We start from the raw sequence: 19673 nt of genomic DNA on the forward strand, positions 1-19673 counted from the left end.
TTCTTTCTTCCCCTGCATTTTTCTGATGTGACTCCAGTCTTGGGGGTTGGGGGAGCACAGGCGCGGGAGGAGGGAGGCAGGCGGGTGGTGGGGAGGTTAGCTGCCGCATTCCTCAGCAGCCTCCGTTTGCATAGCTCAGAGAAAGAAGAAAGAAGTTAGCAAGTTTGGCAGACACACTGGGCATTCAGCTCCTGTTCTGGCAGCTGCAGAGGCCTGGAGGAACACACGCTCTGCCAAGGCCAGGGAGGCAGACACCCTCTCCCGGCCCAGGCTGCCAAGATGAGGTGGAGGGGGTCAGGGCATTTGCCTAAGATGGGGGTTCACCAAAAGAGGCCCCTTCTTTCTGCCCAGCCAGGCAGCCAGTTGGCCATGAGCCCTTAAGTATGAGGGAGGGAGGCGGAGGGGTGAGGGATAGTGTCCGGGCCTCGGTGCAGATCCTTCCATGTTGGAGGGCTGGTGTGGGCATTTGACAGCCCCGGGGGCCATCTCAGCCCCTCCTCCACCCCGCAGATGTTAGAGGGGGCAGCCCCTGGACAGATGGCCCCACCCAGCTGCTGGGACCACTGCATTGCATTCCAGAGCAGGCTGAGAGCCACAGAGCGAGGCTTGAGAACGAGCTCACCATGGAAACCAGGCTTCCTAGGAAAAGGTCACATATTTGATGTGGCTGTCATCCGGGCACCTTAAATGCCACGCTGTTCCTGTTTTCCTGAGGACACTGCCAGCAGAGAAGGCCTGAGACAATGGGGTTGGCAGTTGACCTGTTCACTTGGCTTTAGACAGGCCCCTGTCACAGTTTCCCCTTGTCAGCAAGGCCCAGTGCTGCACCCACTTACACAGCCTGACACCAACTTGTACCCACTGGGGCAGCCCTGCAGGCCAAGTGTTGAGTCTTGCAAGAACCCTCTGTGCTGAGAATCTAGAAAAGGAGGTGCAAACAGGACCGATAAGGGTGAAAACTGGCAGAGCTTGTTAATAATAGTAAAAGCTATCATGTATTGAATACTTATACCACACCAGGCACTGTGATAAATGCTTTATATGCACTATACTCTCCACAAAAACCCTAATAAGAAAATTGAGGCTTTGAGCGGTTAAATAACTTGTCCCAGATTATTATACATCCAGAAAATGGCATGGTCAGGATTTGAACCCAAGTTTCTCAGGTCTGGAGCCTAAACCCTTACTGTCTACTCAGTCTCCCTCGTTCATTCATGCACTCGTTCATTTATTCAACTGTCCCTCCATTCATGAATGCATTAAACATTTAGGGAGAGCTTATGGTGTGCTACAAACTGGACTGAGTACAGGGATGCAGAGCTGCAAAAGGACACACTCCATGACCTCCTAGAGTTCACAGTGGGAGGAACCGATGAGCAAACAGACAATGACAACACGCAGTGTGATGCAAGCCATGGGAGGGGAACAGCAAAGTTGTAGTGGGAAGAGGACCAGTTTTCCTTGCATTGTTCAAGGCTCAGTGATGTGAGAGAACAGAGAAGGAGTGACTAACCCAGCCAGGACTGGGGCTGGGTGGCAGACTTTCTCCAGAAGGTGTCCAAACACACACCTGGAAAAGGATGTCTGTTACATTGAACTTGAGTCACCCTTCTCAGGCCTGGGGCTGCATTCACCAGCAGGAGAGAACCCTTACAGACGGACCGATCAGGCCCAGCACTTCCCAGGGCCCCCAACCCACCCAGCTCCACCGACAAAGTAGAAAAAAATCAGACCTTCGTAGAGAGCCTGTGGTCAGTGCATGGTTTACATAGCCACCCTTAACCCAGGCACTAGTGGCATGAAGAAAGAACTGGTAGCTTCTTCCTTCTTTCACATTCTCGTTGAAGCCTGCCCATGTCAAAAGTTTGGGGACGGTGGAAATAAAACTAGTGCCTCATTCTAAGGAAACCAACCCAGTGACTTCTAGCTTGGGCAAGGAAATAAGAGTTGGGGAAAACTGTGACTTAATTCCTCCCGTCTGTCTGGTTCCTACACCCACATCATCAGTCTTTGGGGAAGCCTCCCACACAGGTTATGATCCACCAACTCCAGCACTCCAGCCCTGAAAGGAGCCCTTTTCCTTAGATGCCCTGTTGGTTAGTAATAGCCAAGATACTGGGAGGGAAGAAGGGAGAGAGGGAGGCAGAAAGGGAGAGAGGGAGGGAGGAAGGGAGAGAGGGAGGGAGGGAAGAAGGGATGTCCTCTGAAGGGCGAGAGGGCAGCTGGCCTCCTTCACAGCTGTGTGGGTGGCAGTGAGCTAAGAGGTCCCTGTTCTCTTCTCCATCAATCAAGAGGGCAATCAAGAAAAAATCCACAATTTAAAAGGTTCAAAAAGAAAAACCAAACCACAACACCCTCCAAATTATAATAATTTGGTGGTGGCCTGACATTCCGGAAACCAACCTCGGGAAGGGGCGAACCTAACTTCCTCCTCCTGCTCTTGGATGAGGTTAGCCTTTTTTCTTTTTCCAACATTGGTCTCCATGAAGCAACACTGCCTGGCCTGGCCCGGGTGCCTCACCACAGCAAGGAGGAAAACACAGAGCCTTGTCCTCTCCTCTGTGGAGACTGCTGGCCGGGAATTCATGGTTAGTAGGAAGCCTGGATGCTCTGGGGCAAGGTCAGTATCAAGCCAAATTGCATTAGCTAACGCTAGCCTCGTGCAAATTACTTCATGCTTCTGAGCCTCAGAGCCTTGTCCATTAAACTGGGACAATAATACTACTTGCCTTCCTAGGGCATTGTGAGGATTGAATAAGATCCTGTTAGCGAAATAGCTTTAGAGCTGTGAAATACCCTACAAAGGCCAGGCATTGTTATTTTTTTCTGTCTTCAGGTCCTTTTTATTTATCTCTTTTGCCTCTTTTTTTCTCCTCCTTGCATTCCCCTTCCTCTCACTGCCCTCTCTGTAGTGCCCTCCCTCGCCCTTCCATATGTGGATTTAACATGTCCATAAAAGAATCCTTGATTTTCATGGTTCCTGTGAACTTGCTTCTTCACCAATTCCTCCCCACTCACATTAACAGAACCATCATATTACCCCATTTCTCAGGCTATTAATAAAATCCAAGAAGTCATCCTTGATTCCTCTCTTCCCCACAATACCCATATTCAATCTGTCAGCATGTCTTTTAGGTGATTTCTCCAAAACATGTCCTGAACCTCATCCTATCACCTCCTCCGCTACCACCCTAATTCTGGCCACCATCACATCTTGCCTAGATGACTACAAAGGTCTCCTAACTGGTCTTGCTTTTTTTATTTTTGTCCCCTAGAACTCCTGCTCGGGATAGAAGAGTCATATTTCTGAAACATAAATCAAATCATATTACTCCCCTACTCAAAATACTCCACTGGCTTCCAAATTGTTGACCCTGGCCCACAAGGCCCTATGCAATCTGGTCTGCTTGCCTCCCTCTTCAACCTCTACGCTGCAGCTGCGGGGGCCCTTCTGTCCCTCACACATACTAAGCTTATTTTTGTCTCAGGGCCTTCACATGCCTGATCCCTTCTTGTCTCATTTAGATGTTACCTCCTCAGAGGGACCTTCCTTGGGGCACCTATATAAATGAATTCTGTCCCCACCAACTGCTTAGCACATCACTGTTGTGTGTGTGTGTGTGTGTGTGTGTGTGTGTGTGTGTGTGTGTGTGTGTTACTGATTTCTAAAATCATGCTATTTCTCTATTTACATATTTGTCGTTGGTCCGTGTATCAGTGTTGTCCCCTGTTCCTCTCCAGTGACAAGAATAGTATTTGGCACATTATAAGTACCCAGTTAATTTTTTTGAATGAAAAAATCAATGTCCTTGCACCAAAATCATTTCTTCCCCACGCCTCACTGTGTTAAAATGCCCTCTCCTTCAGAGCATGGATCTCATTTGGAAGGTGATAGGGAGGCCTCCACAAATATTTGCTGAATGAATGAAGCTAAAATGAATTACACCAACAAAGAATGCCAGCCTCTTAATGCATAGCTATTCCCAGGAGGATTAGCATTCTCAAACAGGAAGCTTGAATTTCAGGCATTGTTGACAAAGGGAAGAATTTCAGGCCGGCAGAGTTGAAGTGATATTTTTGGACAGGGTTGCTGTTCCATGGCTTTTTAAATCTATGTATACTTATTAAGACCCTTTAGGGCTCCTTTGAAACCAAAGTTAACATTAAAATGTGAAAGTGATTGAAAAGCATTGTTTGTTTCTAAGGAGAGAATTGTGGACTGGGAATCAGAAGCCTGGGTTTCAATCCTAGATGTGCCTCTACAGTAATTAGCTTCTTGGACAGGTCACTTAAGATAACCAGCATTTACTGAGCATCTATCTCATGCCTGCCCTGAGCTAGGTACTTAACTCACAGTATAATTTTTGCAACTCTTTGAGGTAGATATTTTTAGTATCTCTATTTTATAGACAGGGAGACAGGTTCAGAGAGGTTAAGTACCATGCATGAGGGTGCTCCCCTAAAAAACAGTGGAGCCTGGACTCCGACTCAAGTCTGGGTCAGCTTACACTCCTGTTCCTTCCACTGCATCCTGATAAGGCCCCTCCGCCACCTTTTCATGAATCTGTAAAGTGAGGGCAACAGAAGAAACTCCTGAGCTCTAAGGAGTTGCTCCCTAGGATCTTTTTTTTTTTTTTTTTGAGACAAGGTCTTTCTCTGTCTCCCAGTCTAAAGTGTAGTGGTGTCATCATAGTTCACTGTAACCTCAAACTCCTGGGCTCCAGTGGTCCTCCTACCTCAGCCTTCCAAGTAGCTAGGACTACAGGTGCACACCACCACACCCAGCTAATTTTTCTACTTTTTGTTAGAGACAGGGGTCTCACTCTTGCTCAGACTGGTCTCAAACTCGTGGCCTCAAGCAATCCTCCTGCCTTGGCCTCCTAAAGTGCTAGGATTATAGGTGTGAGCCACCACTGTGCCTGGCCCCAAATATTGTTTTCATATGAGTTCTTCACTATATTGTTTCTGGGTATGGGAAGAAGAGAAAATAAGTCTGGCACAGAGAACTCACTTAGGACTATGGCCTAGCGGTTATAGGGCAGGCTTGGGAAGTAGGCTTTCTAAGTTCACATCCTGCCTTTACCACTTTCCTTAGGCATACATTTAACATGTCTGTACCTCAATTTCCTCATCCATGACATGGATACAGTAAGAGCACCTACCTCCCAAGTTGTGGTGAGATGCAAATAAGACAGCATAAAGTGTGCAACCCAGCGCCCCATACCTGGTAGTGAGTACTCCATGAAATGTTAAATGTTTATTAACCTGATAATGATCATTATGGACATTATAAAAGAAAGTATCTCAAAAGAGGCTAAAAGGGGAGCCCACAGAGAGGAAATAAATGCTTTTCAGTGCTGGGGGGGGGCAGATTTCTTCTGACAGCCAATCTTAAGAAGTGGCTGCAGGTTCAGAGGCTCCCAGGGCCACTGTATCAGCCAAGAAGACACCAGAGAATCTCCAAAGGATCTCTGCCAAGGGGAACTCCCATCACAACAGGGGCAGGAGCAGAGAGCAGCTGAAAGGCAGGAAGCCCTGAGCCTGCAGGAAACATTAGCTGGAGAAACAAAGTGTGCTTGGAAAAGATCAGCCCAGTACAAGGACTTGAGACTGGAAGCTTGGAAGCAGGAAAGGGAGCCCCAGGAGAGTTCAAAGTAACTCACTACTCAACAATTATTTCTGACATCTTTTTTATTTTCTCTGATTACCAAAGTAATACATTGGTGCTTTATAGAACTTTATGTAATTCAAAAAGCAAGGGTCCCCTAAGTTTTTAGAAATCTTTTTATTGAAGTATAATACATACAGAACAATGCACAAGTCATATTGGTGAATTTTCTCAAAGTGAATACAACCACGTAGCCAGCACCCCAACCGTGGTACAACTTATCAGAACACCAGAAGTCCCCCTCTGCCCCGTTCCAGTCATTACTGAACCCAACAGGAATCTCTTTCCTGATTTCTTTCACCATAGATTAGTTTTGCCTGTTTTTAAATTTTAAACAAATGGAATCACACAGAATGTACTTTCTTGTGTCTGGCTTCTTTCACTCAGCAATATGTTGTGCAATTCATCCACATTGCTGTTCAGTATTTTGTTGTATAGATATACCACATTTATTCATTTCATCATCAAATACTGATGTGTATTTGGGTAGTTTCCAGCTTTTAGTTATTGTAAATAGCACTAAGATTATTCTTGTACCTATCTTTTGGTGACTATATTATTCATTTCTCTTTTGCATACACCCAGAAGTGGAATTGCTGGGATATAAGGTATGCATATGTTTGGCTTTGGTAGTTAGTGCTGCCCAAAGTTTTAAAAGTATGTTCAAAGTACATACAATATCTCTGTGTGGGCCTGTGGAGAAACGCAGAATGTCACAACTCTCAAAGGAAAGAGGATGAGGAGGGGGCAGTCCGCTGGCACTTGTCCCATGTCCTCCTTATGGATTTCTCTGCCTCCAATCCACCCAGAACACCATGCCACTTGACATGCTCCAAATTCCACTTTCATCTTGTAATCCCTATCCATCCTCCCCAACAAAGGCACCTCTCTAAATCCAACCACACTTTCAGGGTAGCACTGGATTGCATGTCTGTCCACTTGCTACCCTTGGACTGATTTTAATTGTTTCCTATATTCATTCATTCATGTAACCAACATTGAGTGCCTCCAGCTCAATTGTATTGTTTTAGAATCTGGGATTGGAGTACTGTACACACTCCTACCCTCATAGAGCTAACTTTCTAGTAGGAGGAAATGGATTATAAACAAATAGGAATATGTTAATGGTGATAAGGGCTATGGTAAAATACAAAGCAATGTAAGGAGACTAAGAGTGGAGTGGGGGAGGAACACGCTATTGTATAATAGGGGGTCAGGGAAGGCCTACAGAGCAGACAAGATCCTGTCCAACAGACAGGATAGCTCTATTATGCCGGAAATAGGCTGTAAGGAAGCAAGGTGGAACTAGCAAGACAGGAGGCCATTGTCAAGAGTCCAGGCACGTGATGATGGTGAATTGGACTGGGTGATGGCAGTGGCAGTGAGGAGAAGTAACTGCATACAGCATGTACTCTAAAGGTAGGGCTGACAACACATGCTGATGGATTGGCTGTGAAGCCAAGAGGGGAGTCAGAGATGGCTCACTTTGCCAGGAGCAATGCCTGCTTGCACAGGACTAGGTCCTGAGTCCAGGATCTATTGATCGAATGGGGGGATGTCTTTCCTGGGTACAGCCAGCCAAACTTCCCATGTGAAAGGTCTATTCTTTCTTACGTCAGAGATAGTATGGTGTAAGTATTAAGACAAAATAATTTGAGTCAGATAACCAATCCCAGCTCTGTCACTTACCGGGCATCCTTAGGCAAGTTACATAACCTCTTTGAGCCTCAGTTTCCTCTTTTGGAAAAATGGGACAGAAATAGTACCTCACAGAGTTGTGGAGGATATCAAGACAGTATATATAAACAGGCCTGCTATAGAGCCTGACATCAAGTCAGGGCTTAAAAAATTCCTAAATTAAACCAGTTCCCCATTAAAACAAGCAGACAGAAGGCTACGGAGTAAGGGTTATCTTTATTTGGATTGCGAAATATAAATAAGAACCAGGTTTGGAAATACAGGTTGTAACAGTTCAGAAATGGCACCAGAAGTTTCCAGAAGGGACCATGACAACATATCTTTGTAGTTCTGGTGAGGTGGGTGGGATTACACAAAAGCCTTTCCCACCTCCAACCTTCTCTGTAGCAATTGGTAGGTAATCAATTACCAAGAACAGTCAGTTCAACATTCCCTGTTCCTCCTCAGCCTTTCTCTTTGCTAACACCTTCTCCAGACTGTCCTCTGCTGTACTGATGCCTGCATGGAGTAGCACCAGAAGAATGGCAGGAGTAAGAGAAATGTCTTGACACAAGGGAGAGTGAGTTCCCATTCTGTGGGTCGGGGGTCATGGGGGTGAGAGACCAGGAAAGCTGCAGGCATGGAAGCCCAACCTCTTGTGAGATTTGGCAGGGAAAGGACACAGGGAAACACTGATATCTGTTACACTTTGACATCAGCACCTTGGGCTTTCAAAACACAAACAGTAGACAAAATCGCCTAGGCAAGACTGCAGTCCAACTCATAGAGTGGCTCTGACCAAGTTAATCCCTACATCCTGACCATACAGAACGCCCCCTGTGGCACTCTGATCATGGAAGATCTTCAGAAATGTGAACAGACAATAAATTACTATAGATGGGTCATAGAGCCATCTCAGCTTTGCGGCAAGGGAGGGTGGCACTGAGCCAGATGGTGAGGATGCTGGGTGGAGGGCCAGGAAATTGCCAAAGTAACAGTCTAGGCACTTGAAACATTATTGTTAGATTGTTAAAAACTAAATAAATTAACATACATAGAATAAAATAAATATATAATTTAAGAGGCATTTACAAACAAACAAACAAACAAACAAAAAATAGTTGTTATTTTTCCATCTGGGTAGAAGTCCCAAAATTCAGAGTTCTTGGGCTTGTGGTATTTCACAGTTAGCTCATTGAATCCAGCGCTGGAAGGTCCAAATGGCAGATCCCTTGGTGGCTACTTGAGTACATGGCTTCTCAATCTTTGTTGCTTTCTTCCAGTCCACAAATCTTTCCTTCTTATTCTCCTTCTTCTTCTTTCTCTTCTTTTTTTCAGTCCAAGATCCTGGAGCGTATGGAATTTAACTGGCATTTTAATCCAGAAGATAAGTGTTTAAAGAAACTTATGGGGGGAAGTGGAGTTTGGTGGAGGGGAATCAGAAGGGCATGAAGGTCCCTCACTTTTGCTTTCTTTCTTCTGACTCAGATCCCATTGGACATATTCTGTTTGGCACTTGAAGGCTCTGGTATTTTGGCAAAGCAATTATGGGAGGCCCAATCTAGACAGCAACTGGGGACCAAAGAGTCTTCATGGCTAGTTGTGAAGTCCTTCCCCTCTGCAGAATCTGCAATCAACTTGTGTCTTCTCAGAGGTAGCAGTCCCCAGCCGATTCCTAAAGCACAAGAGGAAGGCATTTAAAGCCAGGTTTAGTCTAAAGAGGTCTTAAGAGTGTCCTGGATCCAGTCTTAAGAAGTAGAAAAAATCAGCTGGGAAGGGGAGGAAAGGAGAGGGAAGAAGGGTGGGAGAAGCTGTCCCCTCAGGCATCTTTCTTGGGTATCTCCCTAGCAAATTTCACCCTAAGTGGAGATGAAGCTCCTATCAGTCTTTTTGAAAACAACTCTGCACTGGGACCCTAACTCCACAGTGGCCTGCCCCTCAACCCCTCAAGAGAAGAATTGAGCATGCATTGAAACAGATCCAGGAAAGGCAGTGATGGTGTCATGGGGCAAAGGATGGACCATTACCTTGAGCACAGGTCTCTCTCAGTGGGAATTAGTCATGCCCAACTTCACTTTCTCTTCATTTTCTACATCGTAACCTCCTCTCCTATGGTACCTGAGAAAGATAAGTTGTGTGAGCACAAGTTCTGGCCACTGTGACAAAGTGCTGATCCCAGAGCAAGTCCTTCCAGAGAACTCTGCCATAGTGGTTCCCTCCACTACTTGGAAAAACCCAGAGGGTATGGCAGCCCAGAAGACCTCTGGTCAAAGGCCCAACTGCCCTGAGGGATACCTGTCTCTAACAGCAAGCTACAGTGTACAAAGAGCCTTTGCCTCATTTATTTGATCCTTACAATATCCTTATGAGGTAGGTGGACAGATATTACAATTGTTGAAAGATTACAATCCTCAGAAAGACAAGTAACTTGTTCTAGGTCTCACGACAGATGAGTCACACTGCTTGAAAACAAGCAGAGAATCCTTGGTAGGTGTCCCCCAGTCTAGAACATATTGGAAGCATGGCCTGAGGTCCAGATGCCTCAAAATTGGAAGGATATACCAATAGCACCACCCATGCCTCATCTACCAAACCACACACTAATGCTACCAAAGAATAGAGCCAGGAAAAAGAAATGTGTGAAGAGGTGGCTCCATGGGTGGTTGGCTGGGCCACAGAGGTAGGAAAAGAACTCTTGTGAGGACGAGAACCTGCCATGGCCTGGCAAGTTTGACCCTGGACACTAGACAATGCACTCATGTCATGTCAGAGAAACCAGGTTTTTGGACAATGTACACCCAGGAACTGTCCACGATTTATGGGTATTGGAGAAGGGATTCATGTGATCATCACGTAGAAGACCCAGGAGGAGAAAAATGGGAGTGATTTGCAGAAACAGCCTGCAGGGTCCCCCAAGACTCACCTAAACATGAGAAGCCCCACGATGACAAGCAAACAGACGGATGACAACACCACGGCCACCACTGCCAGGATGGTTGTGTGGTCATACGTATATAAGCGATTTTCCACTGGGAGGCTCAGCCCATGGCACCTCTCTCCATGGTAACCTGGGTGGCAGCTAGTTTAAGACACAACAAAGAGGAGGTGGGGTTAGTGGTATGGTCTCTTTCTTAGCAATGGCCCATCTATATACACCAAACCCCATTCCTCAAATCCTCAGCCTATCAACACCTGACCATGACCCCTACCCTTCCTTCATCCTTCTCCTTTATAGTAGGGGACTCTTTAAAGCCCCTCTGGAAGCTCCGTAGCATTCCTCCCTCTCTTGGTGCCTTCCCTTTCTCTATTCCCTCTGGTTCTCTGGCCTGAGAATCCTGCTCCAGGCAGGGAAAAAGTGAGGGAGGACTTGAAGGTCACAGCTAGACATGTTCCACATGTGGCTGATTTATTACACGTGTGTTCAGGCATTCTGTTTTAGCCACTTACAAGGACTTGGGGACAAGAGCTGGTGGGTTGAACTCAGGCGATTCAGCATCACATCACTCTCTCTTGTGAGGCCCCTCAACATTCTGACCCAGAAATAAACCCAGCCTTGCCCATCAATGCTTCCATCGTCCAGTCCCTCTCCACACTGCCCTGCCTATTAATAGGCCCTGTTCCTCAGCCAGGAGTCATTTTTCTCACGTTTCCTTCATTTAACTCCCAGCTCCGTCTGGGTGCAGGGCCCAATTTGGGAGCTTAACTTCGGCCTTTGGCCTCTGAACGCTGGGCTATCAGGCCTCCCTCATCACAGGACAAGGCAAACAAACCAAGATAACATCTTCCTGCCCAGCTGCCCTGCCAGAGCATGGAAGAATGTCAGAAACAATCCCTTGGCTCTTTTCACACAAGAAATAAATCAAATGGCAACTGCCTCTTCTAACACAAAGCATTTCCTTGAAGCTCTTAGGAAGCCTCAGAAGTGCTTGCCGTTGAAGAAACACACTCACATCCCTTCCTTTATCTGAGCACCCCAGAGATCCTTTGATGTAGGTAGGAGCCCCGTTTTACAAAAGGCAGAGTGGCGTTCCCAAGGTCACACAGCAGGGCAGAAACGTGGACATGGATTGCTTGACTCTGAGCTCAGTGTGCTGCCCACTCACACCCCACGACTGCCTACCCCCAGCTAGGCGGTGCAGTGGCATTGTCTGCCTGGGGACTCCAGGCCACTAGCTGCTGAAGAAAACACTGGGAACCTGGCAGCCCTCTGTTCTGAGCTGCGCTTTCTCTGAGAAGGAGGTTGTATGCCTGGTACCTCAGAGCAAGAAATCCCTTCTTCCTGCTGACAGGGCAGCAGGGAGCAGACCTGTCCAGGCCCAGCAGTATCAGAGAGGCCCGGCTGGGTGGCACTGCATCCCTGTCCCGGCTCCTCCTGGGTGCTATGCGGAACCACCTCACTGTAGGATAAATGTAGGTCAGGCCCACGATACATACAGCATGGTACACAGTTCCTTGCCCAGCCTCTCCATGCATCTGTCCCATCAGCCCAGGTGGGTAAAAAAAAAAAAAGGATCCCCATCCCACCAGAACATGGGGACACTCCCAGGAGTACCCCTGGAAAATTACTTGTGCACAGCACTTTACCGTGAATAAGTCACTGGCCTTATCTATTAGCTCAACTGAACCTCCTTACACTCTGATAAGCAGGTACAGCCCCATTTTACAGATGGAAAGACTAAGATTAAGGGCCAGATAGGTTAAGTGATTTGCAAATAGTTTCACAACTAGGAAGCAGCAAGGCCAAGACTAGGAACCAGTCTTGGCAGATTCCAAATTCATGATTCTTTCCACTCCAAACAGTGCAGGTAACCCCAAGGAAACACATACCTGATAGGTTCATGGGACTGTCTGACCTTGCTGTCTGTTTTATTATTTATTATTCTGAGCTTGAATAATAAATAATAATAAATAGCAAACATTAAAGGCTCACCATGAGCCAAGTACTCTGTGAAGCAGGAGTTACTATTCCCATTTTAAAGACAAGGAGACTGAGGCTTAACTTCTGTTAAATAACTTGCCCAAGGTTACAAGGCTAGTGAGTGGTAGCGCCAGGACTCAACTGAGCAGTCTGAATAACTTCAGAGACTCTGCTCTCCTGAGGAGAGGGAAGCTGAGGCTGAATTTGTTTTTCACTTCCAGCCCATCCTTCAAACCCCACAGGTAGTTACTCAGATGATAGAAATAAAGCTTGGCCTCAGAGTCCCACAATTCAGTTACATAATCCCTCCACCCCCACCCTGAGTCAAAAGGATAATAATGTAAACATCCTAATATTACCCACCTCCCCCTCCCTTTGCAGACAACTCCTGGCTTCCCCAGGAAAGGAGGAGGGATGAGTACATTCCAAGCATCCTGGGCTGGGGGTGAGATCGTGTGTCTTGTCCAGAGCCAGCCGCCCATCAAACTAGGACACGTTCCTCCTACCCACGTCTGTGACCCATTTCAGAACTTGTATTACAACAGAAACAAGAACCCTCTAGGGTCCAGAGACATCTTCCAAACCGGATTTTTCTGCTCCTATGCCAGGAGGCAGAGGGGGCACCACTGGATGGAGGAGACTCGGAGTACATGAGTTCCAGACTGGTCCTGCTGCTATTTCTAGCCAGGTGATCTTGGGCAAGTCATGTTACCTTTCTAAACTTTGGTTTCCTCATGTAAAATACAGGGATAATAAATGCCTGCCTCATTAGAGTATTGTGAAAAGATCAAATGAGATACCATAGAAGAAAGTACTTAATAAAAGGCCAAGTTCCACACTGTATGAGTTCTTTTATAATCAGACTCCACAGGGTATTGCTCATAATGAGGAATGGGGAAGCAAAGTCAGATGGAGCCCAAGAGCAGGGGCTCACGGTTCCTTCCTGGGCAGTGAGGCCAAGTACAGCCCTCAGAACTGTCTTTCTTCAAGCTCTGAGTCGTCCTCAGCCCAGCTGCCCCCAGGTTTCCTCCAGCCAAGGAAACACCGCAGCCAATTTCTGGGTCAGCAGCCAGTCCTGAGTCCCAGGAAACTACTCTTTGAGGGCAGCTTTTGGCTAGTGACACAAAAGGGTTTTCCTGTTTGTGGTGGCTGCAGAGGGCTGGTTTCGGAAGCTGGCTAGCCTCGAGCTTACCACGGCAGCTTAGACACACCCTGGCTGGCGGTTCCTGGGTCTGGAGGCAAGGAAGAGTCACAAAGGGCCCCCGACATAGGGGCACAGATGTCACATTCCCCCAAACCAGGAATTCTGTGTCTTCTTTCTGCTTTCCGCCCTGAGTACCAAGGGCCGGAGGCAGGAGGGTGCCGGACATCTACCCCTTGAAAATCTGCCTAGGAAGCTGATATAAAGTCTTCAAATCAGATTGCTATGCTCTTAGGCTAGTAAAAGCCTAAGAGACCTCTAGGACAGCAGCTGACCTCTATAAAATCCTGCTCAAACTCTATGAGGACAGATATAGGAAAGAAGGACAAAAGCCAACATCCAGTGTAGCCTGGGGCATGAAAAACATGCTGGACTAGGAGTCAGGCACCTGAGACCCTCTCCTGTGTCCATCTACTTATTTGGCTATTGATCTCGGGCAGACTACTTCCTACTTTCTGGCTCTAGTTTCCTGACCTTGCAAGTAAAGAAAGCATGTCTTGCCTACCTAGCAGAGGATTTTTGAAAATCCCAGGAGACTCTATCTCTCCATCCCCTAGAATAGTGTCTGGCACCAAATAGGTGCTCAACACACCTTTTAGGCTCAACTCATATTAAATATAAACACTGAACCTCGGAGACAAAAGACAGAAAGCATTGTTGTAGTTATCACCATCCCTAGGGCCACTGGGAAGGTGGCCTGGACATGCTTATCAGGTTTGCTGGGCTCAGGTAGTCAAATGAGCCCAGCTCTCCAGGACAGCAGCCTTAAAAGGCTTTTCAGCCAAGCAGCAGAAGCCCCACATCCATCCACCAAAATGCCAGGACCAATTTGGCACAGACAGATTCTTCCAGTTTTCAATCCATCTCAACTGCCCAGAGTCATTTCTCCACCCTGGGCTAATGATGCCATTTTACAAATTTAAGACAAACATTTCCTGCCCTGTCCCAAGACCTTGGGGAGGATGATAAAGGGGACTCTCTATGCCACTCTCAAACAACCCCCTCCAGTACCAAGCTCCTGACAAGGATGTTATAGAAAAGGACACACAAGTGACTGTGGACATGGTGGGGAGTGATGGTTTTGTCTGCCAACTGCCAAATACAGGGCAGCTCTGCTATGTGCGATCAGACAGTACAAGGAAGCTTAAAAAAGCCAAGGGAGCTGCACCAATCACAGATAGAAGAAACACCAGGCAGCCAGCCTTCTTGACAGGCTGGGAGGTGGTATGCACACAACAGTCTCCTGGCCCTGTCCAGAGTCTCCCCACAAGGCCCTCAGAGCCTGCCTCCTCAAGGGAAGAGAGCGAATGTTTGTAGCCTGACATGGGGTGTTGGCCTTGGGCACAGTGGAGACATTATGCCTGCCAGAGAGCATGGCAGTGCTGTCATCCCTGAGGGGCTGCCAAGGCAGGCGTTTGCTGGGTTTTGCCTAGGAGAGAGGCTAAGGAACCCACAGTCCCTCCGCCCACACCCCGACCCAGGGAAGGGGTGATGCTGCCTGACCGGGGGCTGATGCCTGCTGGGTCGGGTTCCATTTCCTGTTCATCCTGCACAAAGGCAGTGTTCTCCCACTCCCATGGCCAAAGGCCAACACTCTCCATGTCTCCCACCGCCTGGCCCTTGCTGGGGTGGGAGAAGGGAGGAGGGGCTTCGACCTTCTCCTATGACCTTCGACCTTCTTCTTCCCTCTTTGTACACTCCTGCCATGCCTCAGAATCAACCACATTTGCTCACTCACGTGCACACAAACCCAAATACACATAGCCCTAAACAGTATGTATCCAGATGCACCTCATACCTCCCTACAGGGGCTCTACTCCACCCCGGAAGGCCACTCTGCCATGTTTCCTAGAGGCTTCTCCCTCCTAGAGTAGGGCATGGGGCAGGAATGAAGGGCCTGGCTTCAGGTGCCAGCTGTCCTAGCCACATGCTCATTTCTGGGCAAGAGGAAACGTCCCCAAGGATTAAAGAGCGTCACAAACCCATGACACAGGAAATTACATCCTACAGGGTGGGGAGTGAGGGGGAGCTTCTGCTGACTAAAAATATTTCCCCTCCTCCCAACTTCCGCCCAAAGGTTGAGAAGAAACTGGGTGAAATTATGAATTCAAGGAACATTGACAACGAGGAACAGCCATGTGGCTGACAGAGTGTGCTGATGAAATTCAGCCCTGGGGAAGGGACACTTACATGCAGGATGGAGCCCGGAGCTCCTTCACATATTTGCATTCTCCATGGATGCAGAAGTCCTTATATTTCCGAAGACATGGGTCTCTCTTCTTCCCTAACCCCCTGCCTTTCTTCTTTCTTTTCCCATGCTCCTCCTTGCTTGGTGTGGCCAGAGCTTGTGGCTTGGAGAAGGCAACTGCAGGAGAAAGGCACCCTGTTAAGTCTTTGGCTCTTCACGGGGGAAGAACAGAAGAACAGACAGCACAGCGTTTGGAAGGGGTATGTACCCTTCATGCCACTGATGGCAGAGCCTGGAAAGGCCCCTTGGCTCGGTGCCTCCCAAGGGCTGAAGGTAAATTGGGCAGAACCATCAGAAAGAGGGTACCTCAGTAGGAAGTAGAAGCTAGGGTGGGTCCCAGGGAAGGCATTTCACACTCTCGGTTTAAGAGTCTCATTCCAAGGATGCTAGCTTCTGTCGAGTAACGACAGCTCACTGGGCAATTCTACCAAACTCATGCCCATCCCACTGTCCACCTTCTATCATCTCCTACTCCCCTACACACATTGCATTTTATTTTGGCAAATCAGCCTCATTTCCTGAGGCTGTACTCAGTGACCCATTTGCAGAAAGTGTCACAGGCAAAAATTGCCTCTGGAGAAGGTACTTGGAGGTTGTATGAGTAGAGGGCTTCTAAAATAAAAACAGTGTCCATATGTTCAGGCAGCCCCCTCTGGAGCACCCATTAGTAGCAGGGTACCATGAGCTCAAGGTAGAGCCTGGCTCAGGAACAGCAAGCAGGGCCATCCCTGGTCAGGGCCTTGCTTTTTCGAATTCAAACAAAATATTTACCCTGCTCTATGCCCTTTACGGCTTGCCAACTTTCTCAAAGATCCATTTACATTTATTCCTAAATGTCCTGTTCAGAGCTCTCTGAGATGGGGGGTACAGTGTGTACAAGAGGTAGAGAGATGGAAAGTAAGGAACTGTCCAGAAGGAACTGGAACAACGATGACTTCCTGCTTCTTTCCAGGCTTCAGAGAGAGTAGGGGAAAAACATTCTCACCTAGACATCCAGTGGGACTGACCATGGGCTATGCGCACCAGCCAGGGGGCTGGCACCAGCCCCAGCCCCATCCTACTACCCTATTCCTCCCATCCTAGCAGGAAAGAGGTGCCCACATCCACGGCTATAGCCATGTGTCCAGCAGAGGGGTGAGCATGACACATTAGACTGGAGACCTAGAATCCTCAAGCTGGAAGTGACTTCAAAGAATATCATGACCCTCCATTTTCAGATGAAAAACTTAAAGTCCCAAAAGGCACAGTGACTTGTCCAAGGTCACATGTGTTTGGAATTAGAACTATGGTCTCTGGACTCTACATCCCATGTTCTTTCCCACTACACCCAACTGCATCACACACCCGTATCTATCTCCTCCCTCCCACAAATGTGGAGCACTGTGGTGCTGAGCCAGGAATGAATGGGCTCTGAAGTCGGTAGACCTGTGCTCCAATTTCAGTCATAGGCCCTTAGGCAAGTCACTTAACCTCTCTGAGCCTCGAGGATCTCGGTCAAAAGTGGGTAGCGAGAGTAACTATCTCAGAAGGTTGCTACCTCAGAAGGTTGCTACGAGGGTTAAATTAACCAGGATAACATATCAAATGCCTAGAATACAATAGGCATTTCATAAATGGTAGCAGTTATTTATTTTAGGTGATAAGATCACCAAACCTGAAAACCAACCCTCACCTTCCAAAGCCAAGAAGGGAAGAGAAGTAGGTGCCAGCAGCCCTATGGTCCCTAGTTTCCTCTGGTTCAGTCCCAGGCCCCTTCAGAGCTCAAAAAGTGAGGCTGGTGATCAGAGGAACCCAGGGCCGTGGGGAAGGCAAGGCAGGAGGGCCAAGGCATCAGAAAGAGGGAGAGAGTGCAGGGTGACAGCCAGTGTCCTGCCGTGGAGAGGGAGCAGTGAGTCAGGTCTGCAGAGGTATGAGGAGTAGCCGTGTGGGTGTGGGGTGAGTCACAGCCCAGCCCTGCCCAGCTTTGGAGGAGAGGGCCAGGAGAATCCAGGCTGTTCAGGCCATGGGCGACCCCAGAAGGCCATTGTGAGAGGATAAAGTGTGGAAGCTCAGGCTCAGCTTTGGAGCAGACTCTTGATTTATACAAAGTAGACAGAGCATCCAAGGGAAGCTCCTGGTACAGAAGGAGAAGGGCACCTGAGGAGCAGGCAGGGCTAGAACTGGTGGGCATCTTTCCAACCAAATATGGTCATTCTGGGGCTACAGGGCTTACTCCCTGCTCCACCCTGCAGAATCGCTGCAGGTGGCGCAGGGCAGGGAAGCCAGCAGTCTCTGGACTCTGCCCTATGCCTGTACTCAGCCACAGCCACATATGGTGCTTGGAGGATCTCACACAGCCCTTCCCCCTTGGAGTCTTCCTAGAAACTCAAAGTGGTCAGGAGGCCTCCAGGCTTGCAGTAGCATCAGAGATACCCAGGATTTCAATTGGCCCCCCAAGGGACCCAGTGCCCACCATTCGTTGCCTCCTGCAGAGGTGCTGTCCTCACCTAGGGAGGCCAAGAGTTCCTCATCCCCCTTTGTTTCCCCAACCTGGAGACAGGCGGATGGAAAGACTGACACTGCACGCTTTCTATGTGCCTGGGCAGCTCCACATCGATTGTATCTATTTTATACATAATAGTCCTTTGATGTGGGAATTAGGGCTTGCGCCCATTTTTGCATAGGAACTCTCGGGAAAGCATATCAATCATTCCTTTTTCCTGTCACCCAGCTTACCTCAGAGGAATGTACCAACCCCAGACAACTTGCCTGTTTCAATTTCTCCAAAGTACCCAGAGGCAAACCAACCCGGGCAGGTGAGACAAGGACAAGAAAGACAGTGGGTCCTCTATTTCAGAATCCCCCAGTCCCCTGCCAGGCCGATCAGCTTTTCCTTAAGGTCCTCCATGAACACTCCCAAACCACAGGGGTGCCCAAACAGCATGAATCTCGGATCCGCTTATTCCTCAACTGCCCACCAGGGTCCGAGGATGGGTGGCCCCATACCCACCTCTAAAAAGGTCCAGATCTGCCTCTTGCAAGTCAAGGACTTCCCGGTCCCTGCCGCCTCCAGAGGGTAGCAGCTGGTCCGTAGATCCAGTGGGAGGGTCTGGGTTGCTGGTTCCAGCCGCCAGCCCTCTCCGAATCCTCTCCAGGCTCTCGCCAGTCACCAGCGCCGAAAGCACTGTGGGCGAGCGGAGGCCGCATCAAACCCCCCGCCCAGACCCCTGGCCAGCAAGCACCGATGCTGACGCCCGTCCGCGAGGGCGCGCGGGCCCCACCAAGTGGCCCGCGCCGGGGGCGCTGCAGCGACCTTCCCCCGTGCCCCCAGCACAGCGCCCCATCCCCCCGACCTCCGGGGGCGTCAGCAGCCCTCTTACCTGCAGCCAGAAAGAGCTTCGGCACCACCGACGGCAGCAGCTTCATGGTCCCGGACCGAGTGGAGGCGGCGAGGCAGGATCACTTTGGAGGCGGCGGCCGCTGGGCGCTGGCACGGGAGCTGGGTGGCGGAGTGCAGGCGATTCGGCCGGGTACTGCGTTCTGCCTGCCTCCGGGTGCAAGCGTGGCTGGGACCTGCGCGCAGCTCGCAGCCGCCGTGCGTCTGTCTGCTCACTTCACCGGTCCGTGCGTCCAGCCGACCCCCGCCCCTCGGTCAGGCCCCAGCAGCACGCGGCGCGCGGCTCCCACGGCGGACTGAGCGCTCCGGCGCGCGGCCGGGGATAAGGCTCCCGAGGCGCCGAAGCTCCGCCCCGCCCGGCGCCGCCCCCCGCCCCCCCGCCGCGCTGGGAAGCCCGCCCGGCTCGCGGCGCCGGCAGCTCAGCCCCCGGCCCGCGGGCGCGGCTGGGGAAGGGGGCGGGAGAAGGGGGGCGGCGCTCACATTTTTTGGGACCAGGCCAGGGCAGCCGCCGCCTGACCGTGGGCAGGGCTGCTGACCGGCAGGTGGCAGGGAGCAGTTCCTACCTATCCCCAAACGCCTGTCCGG

General features: G+C 49.4%; 1 protein-coding gene across 1 annotated transcript; it reads right to left on the minus strand.

Moving 5' to 3' along the window:
- Positions 1-7563: 7563 nt before the first annotated feature.
- HBEGF (heparin binding EGF like growth factor) lies at positions 7564-19392 on the minus strand. The gene is made up of 6 exons (XM_045550960.1): positions 19072-19392; positions 18702-18875; positions 15655-15829; positions 10269-10424; positions 9373-9463; positions 7564-9020 (listed from the first exon to the last, which is right to left on the minus strand). The coding sequence occupies exons 1-5, from the start codon at positions 19115-19117 to the stop codon at positions 9391-9393; spliced, it is 624 nt and encodes a 207-aa protein (XP_045406916.1). The 5' UTR covers positions 19118-19392; the 3' UTR covers positions 7564-9020; positions 9373-9390.
- Between the last annotated feature and the right edge of the window lie 281 nt (positions 19393-19673).

The sequence above is a fragment of the Lemur catta genome, chromosome 5, assembly GCF_020740605.2.
Source record: "Lemur catta isolate mLemCat1 chromosome 5, mLemCat1.pri, whole genome shotgun sequence".
Taxonomy (NCBI): Eukaryota; Metazoa; Chordata; class Mammalia; order Primates; family Lemuridae; genus Lemur; species Lemur catta.